Source organism: Dama dama, unplaced genomic scaffold (assembly GCF_033118175.1).
Source record: "Dama dama isolate Ldn47 unplaced genomic scaffold, ASM3311817v1 ptg000174l, whole genome shotgun sequence".
Classification (NCBI taxonomy): Eukaryota; Metazoa; Chordata; class Mammalia; order Artiodactyla; family Cervidae; genus Dama; species Dama dama.
The window spans coordinates 689,199-705,126 of record NW_026870975.1 but is presented as its reverse complement, the minus strand read 5'-3'; the positions used below and the strand labels follow the sequence as shown (position 1 = coordinate 705,126).

Below are 15,928 nucleotides of genomic sequence, written 5' to 3'. Positions count from 1 at the left end.
AGCTGTTGGTAGTGCCACATAGGCTGCAGTTGGTGGGCAGGCTGTGCAGGCTGCCTGCTGTGTTCTCGTGGCCAGCTTCTTCGCCTCTCCGGGCTAGGACCAGAACACCATGGAGAGTGAGATGGGGCCAGGGGAAGGCGGCATCAGCCCGGGATCCTGGATCTTGTGAGCCCAGGTCTTCACGAGGAAGGGGCCCTGGGGCCTAGCAGCCTGGTGGGGTGACAGAGGTGATGCAGGCCCCAGGTGGTGTGCCAAGCGAGGAGGCCACCCTCTACTGGGTGGAGGCAGTGGAGGAAGGTGCTACCCTGGAGGAGGGAGAGATATCGGGAATCGGGCAGGAAGTCCAGCTGCTGGTGTTAGACGTCATGGAGGAGGTGGAGCTGGTGGTGTACGAGGAGCAGGAGCAGGTGTCCTCGGAGGAGCAGTGCCAGGAACATCCAAGGCCCGGAGCTCCCAGTGACCGGCCTGCACTGGAGGCGCTGGCGACCCTGCAGCTGGAGCTGGAGCCTGTGAATAAGAAAGCCCAAAGGGTGCACGCTCGCCTGAAACATAAGAACTGTCAGAGGCGGATGCTGAATCTAGAACACAGAAGTGCCATCACCCAGGGAATCCGTGGTTTCTGGATTAAAGTTGTATGCCTTGCTGTGGTGCTTGAGATTTTTTTTTTTTTTTTTTTAACCTGTGCTATTGCAGGAACAGTTTATAGATCTGAGAGTTCTGGTATAAAATTTATATTTTTGGATGATGGGTATTGGTGACCGTCCTGCATATCTGTTCCTGATATTAGGTGTGATGTCCTTGCTATTCTGGCTAGCACAAATTGGTACTTGGGCTTTTCTTGCAGAGGTCCCAGTCAGAATTGTCCTTAGCACCAGGGACTCTTCAGATAAAAGGCTTATCTGGAATCCAGGTCTTCTTCCAAAAGCTGAGTGTATTTGGGGGGAGGTTGGCAGTGTATGTGCTCATACTGGTTGTAGCTAGCAGTGTGTGTTCTCCAGAAGTAAGCTAACTTTCAGGGGGCTGAGATGGAGCTTAGGGCCTTCCTGTTAGGAAGAGAACCTCCTTCTGGTAGTGCATTCCTAGGCACAGCCTTGTCTGGCGTTCAGACAGTCTTCATCAACAGAAATGTGATGAGTTAATTAGGAGCAAGTTGAAGTCAGACAGAGCCATGTTACCCTTTAGGCTAGGTTTGTTCTTCTGGCACTTTTACCTCGAGCATCTAGAGGCTCCTTGACCTAAAGCAGTTTACGAACCACCCCAAAATGTCATGTCTGATGACCAAACAAGACCAAGACATGCTTCACTTCATGACCAACTTGAAAGTCAGGCAGGGGACACTGATCATTGAGGAGGGGAGGTGACTGGGAAGGGGAGAGGATGTGGTTTATCCCTGAAGACAGGAAAAGGCAGCTCTTCTGTAAAGAGGTTTCACACCCACCCACCCCCCACCTGCCACACTTTGTCCTGGCAGGTGGAGGAACTCCAGCATCCCACTCATCACTGCATGATCACATTGTCCTTTCAGAGGAATACGTATTTCCAAAAAGAATTAATTGTTAAGAAGTATCTCATTAACGTCACTGGTAAGAGGCAGCTCCCTGGATTTTGGGGGGTGGGGACAGAAAAGTGGAGGTTGAATTGGAAAGTGATTTAGGTGTTTCTCCCATATTCCTTCTCCTGCAAGATACCAAGTATCCTGTTCCACTCCAATTCAGTGGCACCAGGGGTTTGAACGTAAGGCATACAGCCGCAGGAACCACAAGAGCAGCGTTAACTTCTTCAACTGGCTCTCTGACCACAGCTTCACAGGATCTGACCAAATTGCTGAGGTGGGGTCCCACGTGGGCACTGGGCCAGATTGGTGATTTATATTGGAGTTCTTGGCGGTGCACGGGAGGGCTCAGGGCCTAGCCGGCCCTGTGCTGACCTTGCTCATTGCCCTGGAAGGTCATCATAAAGGATCTGTGGCCCAATCCTTTGCAGTACTAGGTGAGGAGGAAGGCTCCAGCATGAGAGGTACTGGGAGGACGAGAGGTGAGGAGCCCAAGGGCTGAGCACTGGCATAGCTGTTATCCAGGAAATTGGGTCGTTCTTCCACTTGTGGAGAAAGTGAGACTCCGCGGAATCCAGAGTGACACCAGGGCCTGAGGGAATTGGCAAAAGATAGGAGTGGTAGATAACTCTAGTAAAAACCAGGTTCTAACGGAGAAGCTGAGGTAGATGAAGTGGCCTGGTGAGGCCAAAGTCACTCCAATTGATATCTGGCTCGGCTGCACATCTCTGAACTGTCATTCCATGGCCAACAAGTCTACCCTCAGGCTTCTCTTAAATTGGGGTCCACCTGCTATTCTTTATGAAGTCCCCTTTCCACATAGGTTTGTGAGTCTCTTTTCTGCAAGGCTGTGGCCCACTGACCATCCTTTGATTCCATTTTGATCATTACACTTGTTTTGTTGGTGTTGTTGCTTTTAATTTTCTTCTGTATCTTTTTCACCTGCACCCTCATTCTGAGAATACTGACCACTGTGCAAGATTATGAAGAATAGTCTTTTATTTGTTTTAACTGGAGGATAATTACTTTACAGTACTGAGACAGGTTTTGCTGCACATTGGCCAACATGAATCGCCCATGGGTATACACGTGTCCCCCAAATGCTGAACGTGCCACCCACTGCCCTCCCCTGCCTGTCTTTCTGGGTTGTCCCTCAACATGACTTTGGTTGCTTTGCTTCACGCATCAAACTCGCACTGGTCATCTATTTTACATAAGGTAATGTAAATGTTTTAGAAGAATTTTCTCAAATTAACCCACCCTCAAGCTCTCCCACTGAGTTCAAAGTCTGTTCTTTATATGTCTGTGTCTTCACTTGCTGCTCTGCATGTTGGATGTGCAGTACCTCCTGCATGGTCCTCAACTCCATATATTTGTGTTAACATACAGTGTTTATTTTTCTCTTTCTGACTCATTTGACCCTGTATAATAGGATCCACGTTCATCCCATCTCATTAGAACTGACTTGGCCACATTCCTTTTTAGACCTGAGTAACATACAATTGTGTATCTGTATGCCAACTTCCTTATCCCTTCATCTGCCGATGGACATATAGGTTGCTTCCATGTCCTAGCTATGGTAAGTAGTTGTACAGTGAAGACTGGGGTGCGTGATGTTTGGTATGTGCTTAGAGGAAATGTGAAAGTTCACAGACACTCTCTCCTGGGAACTGTCTTGCAAGTTTAAAGCTGTCTTTAGTGTTTGCAGAGAGGGTAGGTTTACATATGTGTGTCTCTAGTCTGTTTTGAAAGGAACCCCCTGATTTTGAGAAACAATGATGGAGTGTCCCCCTTGACCTAAAATAGGATACCTAATAAGCTGCTTCACATGCAGATCAGTGGCCAGCATAGTGCTCTTGGACTGGAAAGTAATGAAGGGTGGCCTGGATCGAGGGAAATGGATCGAGAGGGAGACACAAGTAAACCTGAAATAATTCCAAAGGATAAATATAGAGCATCAAATAATTGTATGTATATGGGTATTGTTTGGGCAGGTCCTTACACAGAGATTTTGCTGTCACTTTTTTTTCTCAGACCCTGCCTTGGGTTGTGGTGATCGGGGGCCAAAGAGAAATAAAATACCCCTAACTAGATACTTTCTAGTCAAAAGGACAGAGAGCCATTTAGTAAGAATGACTCACTGTGCTGGTCACTTTTCGAGCACATTCTTAACCTGATGAGAAAGGGGCTATGTGACTTTATCCCATCAGGGTTCCTCTTTTCCAGAACCCCTGTTTTTATTTTTTGACCTGAGAATTTTGCTTTATTGGGTGTTTGGATAAATACAAGTTTACTTCCTATTTGAGTGACCACCACTATGACTAATGTTAAATGGAAATCATTACATAGCTTGTTGTATATAAGCCCATGAGCTCTAGATTTTTTTTTCATTTTTAACTCATTATTTTATCAAGTAGAGGAAATTTCAGAAGAGTTTTTTTTTTTTTTTTTTTTTTTTTCAGTAGACACAGTAAGGGAAAATATTTTGGATATTTCCTGGTGCTTTATAAAATCTATTCAAGCACTTTTTCCTGAAATTTAAGTTTTATATTTTGAAGTGGTATTTAAAACCACTGATATGACTAGTCTAATGAGTGATATTTGACTAGAATTCTTTAGCATATGTTGCAAAAATTCATATTTTTTATGAAAGTCAGTGGATTTTGTTAAATTATAATACAATTACCATGTCCCTGGGAAGACAAATTATAAGAGGGAATATCAAATTATAAGAGGGAAGGTTTGAAATGCAATTGTTGTTACTAAGGAGAATCATATGCCCCAAGAACCCATGCTTTTTGCCTCATGCTCCTTCCTCTCTACTGTCAAGGTTCTCATCTTGCTACATAATTTTGTTTTGTTTTTTAATTTAATTTTTATCAACCTCCTTTCCACTTTTTTTTTTAAGCCTCTGTGGAAGGACAGCATCAGACCACTTCCCATCCAGTGATCTGAGCACTGAAGTCTCCAGCAGGGAGTCGCTGGGCAGCAGAGGACATCTGTGTGCCTTTACACGAGTCTGTGACCTTGGTTGAGTGCCAATGAACTTGGGTGCTGGAGCATTCATTCACCCTAACATTCCTCCTTTTCAAAAGTGACTTGTTCTTCTTTTTCAAACTCGTCTGGATCACTGGAGAAGGAGAGATCAGGCATGACCTCCTGGGCACTCATGGAAGATGGTACCACACATGTGTAGGACTTCCTGGACCAGCATCTACTACATCTGACCCACTGGGGAAGTTCCCCTTGGTATTGCAGGAATGGCACAGAGAAGAGTCTTGCTACACAGAGCAGGGGTGGGCTGGTTAAAGTGAGAGCCTCTGTCAGAGGCAGGTATCAGCTCTGGGATCAGTAGCCATCAGTAACCCTTCCCTGGGTAGTGCAGAAAGGCCAGAGGATTTACTTTTGAAAAACACTGACTTGAAACTCAGAGGACTTAGTTTCCTGGGAGATGGCTGGATGTTCTGCCAAGAGATCAAGGGCATGACAGGGCAGGGTGTCCATGAATCCTGCTCCCACACTTACCAGCTGTGTCATGTTGGGCAGGTTACTTAACCTCTCGGTACCTCCCGCTCTCCAGTGTAAAATGAGGATGATGCAAGCCACTTTTTCTTAATTGCTGTGAGGGTGCAATGATATAAGCTGCATGAACCATCCGGAACAGGGAATTGCACAAGATAAGAGCCATGACACTGATGGTTTTTACTGTTTTGTTTTGCTTTTTTGGCTTTTTGGGTTTTTTCTTCTTGTAATTAATTATTTTTTGGCTACCTGTGTGGCATGTGGGATCTTAGTTCCCTGACCAGGGATCAAACCCATGCTCCCTGCCTTGGAATCACAGAGTCTTAACAACTGGTCCACCAGGTCAGTCTCAGTTTTTACTATTAACTGAGGGAAAACATATGTGTGTGTGTATATATATATATATATATATATATATATACACACACATATATATATGATATATATATGGGACATTTGATGCCTAGCTCACAGTAGGTCATTAACCGATACTTCCTAAATGAACACATGGGGAATTTGACTTCTGGAGCAAAAAACACCCTTGGATTGTGGATTCTTAAGGTGAGGTACCAATAGCTCAGCTCAGGTCAGGATATAGAGGGGCATTGCTTTCGATTCAAGCTAGCCACTACAGCAGAAAAGATTAAAAATGGAACACTGGTCACTCATAGATCTGAAACGGAGAGTGGTTCCCAGGGATGACTTCATGGAAAGGACACAATTAGCTTGATCTGGGGTTTATTTACTCCATAAATTGAGCAGTCCTGGTGGGCACTGGAGCCTGGTCCTGGCCAGGCCTGACTGCAGAGTATTTTCTGAACAGCTAATTAAGACAAAGCAGGTGATGCCCACTGATCACCTCTAATTGTGCTGGGCTTTAAAAAGACTTGCAGGGCTCAGTAACAGAAACTTTAATTTCTTTCTTTCTTTTTTTTTTTTTGGAGTAAGTTGGAAGCCAATGCTAAATGAGGTTACCACAAATGGCCCACAAGCAAAACATTGTTTTGGTCTCCCAATCCTTTTGCTGGGCCTAGAGGTGCTCAACTGTGATCATTTTGATAAGCACAGATTAATGAGGGTTCTGTTTTTACAATGGACAGGCTTGGAACATTCCTCAGCCATACTCTTCAGAAAGCTGTCTCATTTTGAGCAGTTGGGGACCTTATTTCTGAAATTCATGTCCTAGGAGTTTTGAGTGTTTTCGCTAGAAAACAACGTACCGTTTATTCATTCAGGAGATATTTTTGAGTATTGACTGAGCTGATCTAATATCAAATTTTATGTGTGCGTATACACACACACACACACATATATGTTAATGAGTGCAGTCAATTCTTGGGAAGATGTCTACTAGACTCTTGAGGGTGGTGATTCTGGGAGGCAAGATTAGAAGTGGTGTATGACAGTCTTTATGCATGCAGCATTTTATTATGCTTTATATAATATTTTCATGCTCTATCTGTTTTTTTGTTGTGCATCTGCAGCTTGTGGGATCTTAGCTCCCTGATCGGGGACTGAACCCATGCACTCATGCATTCATGACTTTATTAAGCAGGGCTAAAACAGGCCCACAAAGAGATAAGAAGAAGCCAAGTTACAGGGAGTTTGTGGAAAGCTCATCCTCAGTGATTTGAGGTGATGTGGAAGAAGCTGCAGGGTCGGGGGCATGATTGTGATTTTTGAGTTCAGAGAAACACAAGTCCCTGTTATCATGGAGGCAAGCACACCCTGCCCTGATAGCCAGCTTCCTCTCTGCATCCCAGTGACAGGAGAGCTTCATTCTCAATCAGAAGGGACATTTTTGACTCCCCAAATTCCTACCTTAAATCTTGCCCATTGTCATGAGATGAGACATCATCCAGGTGGATCTGGTCACAGTCCTATGGAGAATTTGGCAAGAAGAGAAAAAGGGAGATACATGACTGTTGAAGCCAATGCAGACTTTGAGAGGTGATTTCATAAGCTGGAGGGTGAAAGAGCACTGGCCTAGGAGTGAGGAGTCCTGAATTCTAGTCTGGAGTTTGCCACTAAAAGTTGGATGCTCTTTGGTAAGTCTCATTCTCTTCTGCCTTTGGTTTCCTTATGAAGGAGCTGGTTGGCTCTAAGGTGGTGATAACTGTATAATTTATCATGCACACCCTGACAGTTTTTCTGTGTAAAGGGGGCTGTTGTTAGTAATACAGTGGGGGAGACAGGCAGAAAATAGGATCAATCCAATCTCCCTCTGCCCCCAGGTACACTAGGATGTGTGGTCACCATGATCATACAGCGAAAGCCTTTGCTTTGTTCAAGGTGTTTCCTCTGTCTGGAGGGCTCTCTGCTTTCATCTCCTTAGTAAACCTTGTATTCTTCAAGCATTAGCTTCCAGAGGTGCCCCCTGCCCAAGTTTCCCACCATCTGTGCCCATCATTTATTGAGCACTTATTATTTGCCAAGCATATAGTTTGGTCTTCCCTGGTGGCTTAGAGGGTAAAGTGTCTGTCTGCCTGCAATGTGGGAAACCTGGGTTCAATCCCTGGGTTGGGAAGATCTTCTGGAGAAGGAAATGGTGAACCACTCCAGTACTCTTGTCTGGAAAATTCCACAAATGGAGGAGCCTGGTGGGCTGCAGTCCTTGGGATCACAAAGAGTCACACACGACTGAGCATCTTCACTTCTACTATGTGCCAGGCTACAGTTTCAAGTGCTGGTCATTCAGTGGATTCTAATAACATGCTGCCTGCTACCACCCATCCCTCTCTCAGTTCTCTTTGCAGAAATACCTTAACACACGGTCATTAAGACAGAGAGGAGGGGATGGCATCAGTGGGCACGTGACCCAGGTTCAGTCAATCAGAGAGACTCAGGGTCCTCTGGCCACAGTGATTACTTCCAAGGTGAGGTTGTAGTCTCAGAAGGACCAATGAGGACCAGCCCTGGGACTTTTGACAAAGAGGAGCTCTTCTTTCCCTGGGGCTGCTGGATGGTGGGGTTAAGCCTGGGGCTGTTAGAGGAAAGCAGGTCTGAGAGCTGGAGAGAGGGATGAGGTCAGATCACGTGACTCACTCTATCCGCCCACAACTGAGGGTAGGCCACCCTGAGCACTATAGTAGGTTGAAACACAGCTCCTCAAAGATATCTCACGTCCTAATCCCAGGAACCTTCCAGGGCAAAAGGAACGCTGTAGATGTGACTGAGTTAAAGATCTCATGATGGGTAGAGTATGCTAGTTGGACCCTGAATGTACTTATATGGGTCTTTGCAAGTAAGAGGTAGAGGGGTGTTATTTGATGACAGAGAAGGGTACTGGAGTGACATGCATTGAAGGTGGAGAAAGAGGCCAGAAGCCAAGAAATACAGGCATATTCCTGGAGCCAAAAAAGGCAAAGAAACAGATGCTCCCCTCAAAGCCTCCAGAAGAAACCAGCTCTGCTGACATCTTCAGCCCAGTGAAACTGATTTTGGAAACTTGACCTTCAGAACTGTGTGTTTTAAGCCACTAAATGTGTGGTAATTTGTACAACAGTCACAGGAAAGGAAGACACAGACTTTTCTGTTTAAGGGAGTGGAGATAGGTTTCCTGCAGTTGGCAACCAAAAGGCAAGAGTGATGCAGTGCCCCCAAGGAAACCACATGCAAATCCCGCCAACCCTGTGAAGAGCTCCACTTCCGTCATAAAGTGCATTCAGGTGAAGGATCCATAAGGCAAAAATCATAAGTGTGTGTGCTTGCTATCATGGTACGGATTAGGGCTCAGGCTCCGGAGTCTGATTGTCTGGGTTTGAATCCTGGATCCAACCACTTCCCTAGATGTGTGACCTTGAGCAAATGATACAGCCACCATGAACCTCAGCGGTCAGACTGGCAAGTGGAGATAACAACAGAACCTGCTTACACAGTTGATGAGAGAAGAAACACCTGGCACACAGTAGGTGCTGCATAAATGTTAGCTCTGATTATTGTGTTAAGATTTGTAAACATCCGAGTTTTGGCTTTTGCAAGACAATTTCAGGAGGTGGAGACCTCCTAGTAAAGACTTGTAGGGAGAGGAGACATATGGAACTCTGAGATGGACCTCTGGGTGCAGGGTTGGGGGGAAACTGGTTGTAACATCCCTGGACTCCTGAAAGGAGGAGACACCCTGGGAGAAAGAACATGGTGCTATCAACGAGTAAGATATGACTGAGCAACTGAACTGACTGACTGATCAACATTTTGAGCAGAGTTCTTTTTACACAAGGAAGAGGCTGGAATTTATCTTTGAGGACAGGAGCTTTGCTGGGGGATAATGGGACCACCTTCCCATCACTTGTTGAAGATATACAGAGTCAGGGAGTAGGGTGGGCACAGTCACCCTGATACAGGAAGCCTGGGCTGGCTTTGTGGGTTTCGAGGTCAGAACCTAGAAGAAGGGGTGGTGTGGTGCTGATCCCTCCCTGGTCTCCTCAAGGGGCTGTGGACTGGAAGGGGGCTTGCTGGAGCCTTTGGTTTGGAAGGAGGTTTGTGCCCAGAGGCCCTGGACTGCTTGGCCCCCAGTTCTGTGGCAGTGACAAAGTAGGACTTGGGGTCCTGCGGCGTGGGACCTGGCATGTCCGTGGCCCCTGGGGGTGGGTGGTGTGTGCTCTGACACGTCTGAATGGCAACAACAGCAGGAAGCTTCACCCAGGGGCTTCCTTGGGGTCAGCCCTAGGCAGAGGGTAGCCAGACCAGAGGGCAAAGGACACGATGGTGATCAGTGGTGACCCCAACTGAGAGACTCTTTGGGTAGTGGTGGAAAGAAAAAAGAAACTTGGGAGGGCACTGGATGACCACTCTGAGCCAGCAGACCTCTGGTTTATGCCTAAACCATTTCTACTTATGATTGCATTTCTCCTTTCCTTCCTTGCACCCAGGATTCTTATCTCTTAGTGGTAAAATTGATCGCCATCCCTGAGATGGCATGTCGTTTCCTAAAGACTCCTGTTCCATAATCACATTATCTACTAGAGTAGCAATCAACCACATGTGGTTCTTTATAGTTAGCCAGTTAAAATTGAATAGAGCACTTCACTGGAAGTCCAGTGGTTTGGCATCTGCCTGCCAATGCAGAGGACAAGGGTTCGGTCCCTGCTCCAGGAAGAACCCATATGCCATGGAGCAACTAAGCCAGTGTGCCACAACTACTGAGCCCATGCACCCTAGACCCTATGCTTCACCATGAGAGAAACCACTGCCATGAAAAGGCCACACGCTGCAACTAGACAGTAGTCTCTGCTCGCCACTAGAGAAAGCGTGTGTGCAGCAGTGAAGACCAAGTACAGCCCAAAATAAATAAAATAAATTTAAAAATTCAGTAGAAAATTCAGCTCATTATGTCTATTTCATGGGCTCCACAGCCAAATGGAGCCAACAAATACCATACTGGATGCTGCACATTTTGCATCATTGCACAAAATTCCATCAGACAACACAGGTTCGGAGGGCAAACAAATTCACTGCTGTATTGACAGGTTCAATTAGGGAGGATCTTGCAAGCTGGCCAGGAGACATATCTCCTTTAGCCCAAGCTGTCTTAAAACAGTAAAACATGATTCTGGAACAACTACCATCTCTCTCCCTCACTTCCCCTTCTTCCCTTCTCTCTCTCTCCTTCTCCCTCTTTCTCTGTCTCTCCAGAATTTCTGCTACTTTGAGAATTTACATACTCTAGCAATGCAGGGCTTATATTCCTCTATGCTGACCATCCACAGCCTCAAGCTCCATCTCCACTCCTCCATAACCTCTATTGAGTTTTCCTCACTTTACTTTATCTGGGCCCCCATGGGCATCCTAGTTGGGAGACCCCTGATCCAGAGCAATGTCATCAAGATGGGAGGATCCTAGGGCCCACCATCCTAATACATTAACAAGAACTGTACTGAAAAGCCAGTGCTGACTTCAGAGACCCAGGCACTGAGGAAAAATTAATAGCGAATTTTCCCCCAGTCGGTTGCTTTGCCTGAAATTGAAAAACCACTGCCCAGTGGCCCCCAGTCCTCCCGTAAAGCTTTAAAGCTGCTGTAGGGGTTCACCAGGCTCTTAGGCCCCTGGGCAGAGTTCCCTGCACTTTCCCTGACATCAGAGTAAGGCATGTGGGAAGAATCTGGTTTTCTCATCTGCCAGGGGATTGTCGGGGGGTGCTAAAGTGGGACAACAGTAGTGAGCACATTTTGGCTTAATAAAAGACCACAATGCTCAGCTAGACACTACCTCATACTTCGCCAGCTGACCTGGATGGAGTTACCTGCTGAACCGACAGGGAGGGGAGCTGTAGGAGGTGGAGGACACAAGGACACTGGGCCCTGGGGGTGAGGACCCTATGCTTCACAACTCTGCTGCATGGGGGGAAGCCCTCTCAGGCTGAGGATAACAACTCCTCACTGCCCAAGGTGCTTCTGGCCTCTCTGGACTCAAAGCGTGACTATAATCCTGTCTGTGTGTTAGGGGTGGGGGAGATATGAGGGGGAATGCTTGGCCAAGACAGAGGGTGGTTTTCCTGTAGCCTCACCATTGGTGAGTCACAGTGGTGCTAAGGAATGAACACTTTCTGACCCAGAGAAAAACATACAAACAGTCTTGTGCAAGGAAGCCAGTCATCCCGGTGAGAAAACTGGAAACATCTGTAGTTCCCTCAACTGGGTCATGGAGGAATGAACTGTGGTATATCTATCCAGGGGGCTGCAACCCAGCAGCTCAGAAGGCAGATGGAGATTTTTAAATTAGCACAAACATATCCTGCAGTGCAAAAGCATCAGACTAGAGAATGAGACAGCCAGTATCACAGGGGTCTAAAGTGATTAAAAACCAGTTGAAAAGAAAATGAGAATGTACACACAAAAACCGAATATTTCCATACACATAAATTAAAATGGAAAGATCTGGGAGATCATAAATCTGACTGGAATCAGGTACTTATGTCAATGGGAAAGCAAGTCTTGGCAAAGAGCCCTCCTTGCAGCTCCCACCATGACCTAAGCCACAATTACCTCCTACCTACACCCGGGGACAGCAAACTATTACCTGGGGGCAAAATCTGGCTGGCCACCTGTTGTATAAGTAATGTTTTACTGAAACACTGCCATGTTCACTCATTTGCTTATACTCTGTGGCTGATTTTGTCCTACAATGGGAGAACTGAGTAGTTGACACAGTGACAGTCTTGACCCTGAAAAACTTAAAATATCTGGTCTCTGGTTCCTTAGAGAAGCTGTTTGATGACCTCTTCATTTCTACCCTCCCTTCTTCCAGCCTAGTTTTCATCCAGCAGCTAGAGGGATCCTGTTAAACACTAAGTCAGATCCTGGCTCTCCCCTCCTCAAAACCCCACAATGGCTCCCACCTCCCACCACAACTCAGGCCCCACTCTTCTGTGTATGCTTCCACTCAGCACCTTCCACCCCCCTCACCCCCATTCTCCCAATGTACAGCAGACATAGCTTCTGCTAGTCCTTCTACAACCCTCATCCTCTTGCCTCAGGGCCTTTGCATTTGCTGTTCCTTCTGTTCTGAATCCTTCTCTCTTTCCAACTATCTAAAGCCTACAAAGGATTGTTGATGTCACTGCCTTTGTAAAACTGCCCTAAGAATTCTGCCCATTTCAGGACAAATGCTTCTCTGTTTCTGCAATTTGTGGGGCCTGTAGGATTAATCTGGGCCTGACACACTGGCTGATTTCTTTCATCTACTAAACTGGGAAATCAGAAAGGTAGTGTTTTTGTTGTTGTTGTTGTTATTGTTGTTGTTTTGTTTGTTTGTTGTTTACTGGTTTTTGCAAGTGCAGAGAGTACAGCAGAGTCTGGGGTCTGGGTCAAATTCTGACTCTGCTACTGAATAACAGAATGAACTTGGACAAGTATTGAGCTGTAAGGCTTTTTCTGTAATTGAGCTGCAGAATGGTACTTCTCACATAGGGTTTTTTAAGGATTGAATGAATCAGCACACATGAAGCACTTTTAAAAGTCTCTCGACTATAGAAAATACCACATACATGCTTGCCTTGATTATTGCAAGTATTACTATTGGGAATTCCATTGCCTCAAACTGAGTTGAGTTCACCACTGCAAGAGGTTCATGGATGGTCAGTTCTGTTTATGAAACAATGAAGCAAAGCAGAACACTGTAGTCTTCAGTCCTAATCCCATGGGCACATCAGGATGTTACATGTTAATACGTCTCAGGGAACAGGGAGTGGAAGAGAACTGGAGGAGACACATTCAGTTTCAGGTGGCCTTGACTTTGTAACTGGTCTTCAAAAGCTCATCCCTGGACAACAGTACCAGCCCCGACATTTCCTAGGTGTGTGATCCTGGGCAAATTACTAGATACTTATGAGTCTTCAGTTTCTTGTTGTTGTTTTTAACAAACTTTCCATTTTAGAACAGTTTTAGATTTACAGAAAAATTGTGACTATAGTATAGAGTATTCCCATATGCCACCCAGTTTCCCTTATTGTTAACATCATATATTCAGTTTGCCACAACCGATAAAACAAATATCACTATATTATTATTAGCTAATTTTAATTCTGTTGTTTCCACTACCATCCATTTTCCCTTCCAGGATCCCATCTGTAGTACCACATTATATTTTTTTCATCTTGTCTCTTTGATTCTTCTGGACTGTGATATTTTCTCAGACTTTCCCTGGTTTTGGTTATAGTTGAAAGGAATGCTGGTCAGGCATTTTGCGGACTGTCCCTCAACTGGGATTTATCTGAGGCTTTTCTCATGTTTAGACTGGAGCTAGGCGTTTTGGTGAGGAAGATCACAGAGCTAAAAGTGCCAGTCTCAACACAGCACATCAAGGATACATTCTATCAACACGACTTAACACTGGTGGTGTTGACCTTGATCACCTGGCTCATGTAGTGATCCGTAGGTTTCTCCACTGTAAGGCTGAGTGGAGAAACCTGAGGACCTCCACGTTTCCACATTATTCTCTTTGGAAGGAAGAAATCATGCTAGGCTCACAGTGAAGTGTAGAATATTTACATAAATTATTTTGATTTTTTTTCTGTATGAGATTTGTCTCTCCTCCCCTACTTATTTATTTATTCATTTATTGGTGTCAGTATTCAAATAGGTATATCTTTCCTTTTCTCCTTTGCTTTTCGCTTCTCTTCTTTTCACAGCTATTTGTAACACCTCCTCAGACAGCCATTTTGCTTTTTTACATTCCTTTTCCTTGGGGGTGGTCTTGATCCCTGTCTCCTGTACAATGTCACGAATCTCCGTCCATAGTTCATCAGGCACTCTGTCCATCAGATCTAGTCCCTTAAGCCTATTTCTCACTTACACTGTATAATCAAAAGGGATTTGATTTAGGGCATACCTGAATGGACTATTGGTTTCCCCCTCTTTCTTCAATTTAAGTCTGAATTTGGCAATAAGGAGTTCAAAACTGAGCCACAGTCAGCTCCCAGTCTTATTTTTGCTTACTGTATAGTGCTTCTCTATCTTCAGCTGCCAAGATGATGCAGGCTGTGAAAGTGCCACACTAAATATGTCAACAAATCTGGAAAACTCAGCATTGGCCACAGGACCGGAAAAGGTCAGTTTTCATTCCAATCCCAAAGAATGCTCAAACAACCACACAGCTGTACTCATGTCACATGCTAGTAAAGTAATGCTCAAAATTCCCCAGGCAAGGCTTCAGAAATGCGTGAACCATGAACTTCTGGGTGTTCAAGCTGGTTTCAGAAAAGGCAGAGGAACCAGAGATCAAATTGCCAACATCCAATGGATCATCAAAAAAGCAAGAGAGTTCCGGAGAAACATCTATGTCTGATTTATTGACTATGCCAAAGCCTTTGACCGTGTGGATCACAATAAACTGTGGAAAATTCTGAAAGAGGTGGGAATACCAGACCACCTGACCTGACTCTTGAGAAACCTGTATGCAGGTCAGGAAGCAACAGTTAGAACTGGACATGGAACAACAGACTGGTTCCAAATAGGAAAAGAAGTAGGTCAAAGCTGTATATTGTCACCCTGCTTATCTAACTTATATGCAGAGTACATCATGAGAAATCCTGGGGTAGACAAAGCACAAGGTGGAATCAAGATTGCTGGGAGAAATTTCAATAACCTCAGATATGCAGATGACACCACCCTTATGGCAGAAAGTGAAGAAGAATTAAAGAGCCTCTTGATGAAAGTGAAAGAGCAAAATGAAAAAGTTGGCTTACAGCTCCACATTCAGAAAACTAAGATCATCGCATCCGGCCCCATTGCCACTGCTGCTAGGTCGCTTCAGTCATGTCCAACTCATAGACGGCAGCCCACCAGGCTCCCCCATCCCTGGGGTTCTCCAGGCAAGAACATTGGAGTGGGTTGCCATTTCCTTCTCCAGTGCGTGAAAGTGAAAATTGAAAATGAAGTTGCTCAGTCGTGTCTGACTCTTAGTGATCCAATGGACCACAGCCTACCAGGTTCCTCCATCCATGGGATTTTCCAGGCAAGTGTACTGGAGTGGGGTGCCACTGCCTTCTCCACCGTTCCCACTGCTTCTTGGCAAATAGATGGGGAAACAGTGGAAACAGTGGCTGACTTTATTTTTGGGGGTGGTCCAAAATCAGTGCTGATGGTGATTGCAGCCATGAAATTAAAAGATGCTTACTCCCTGCAAGGAAAGTTATGACCCACATAGACAGCGTATTAAAAGCTGAGACATTACGTTGTCCACAAAGGTCTGTCTAGTCAAGGGTATGGTTTTTCCAGTAGGCATGTATGGATGTGAGAGTTGGACTATAATGAAAGCTGAGTACTGAAGAATTGATGCTTTTGAACTGTGGTGTTGGAGAAGAGTCTTGAGAGTCCCTTGGACCTAATGGACATCCAACCAGCCCATCCTAATGGA

At 45.4% G+C, this 15,928-nt stretch overlaps 1 protein-coding gene across 1 annotated transcript; it reads left to right on the top strand.

Moving 5' to 3' along the window:
* The first annotated feature begins 230 nt into the window (after positions 1-230).
* On the top strand, positions 231-1,989 carry LOC133053704 (testis-specific Y-encoded protein 3-like). The gene is made up of 5 exons (XM_061138228.1): positions 231-632; positions 1,245-1,322; positions 1,472-1,590; positions 1,685-1,829; positions 1,948-1,989. The coding sequence occupies exons 1-5, from the start codon at positions 231-233 to the stop codon at positions 1,987-1,989; spliced, it is 786 nt and encodes a 261-aa protein (XP_060994211.1).
* Positions 1,990-15,928: the final 13,939 nt, after the last annotated feature.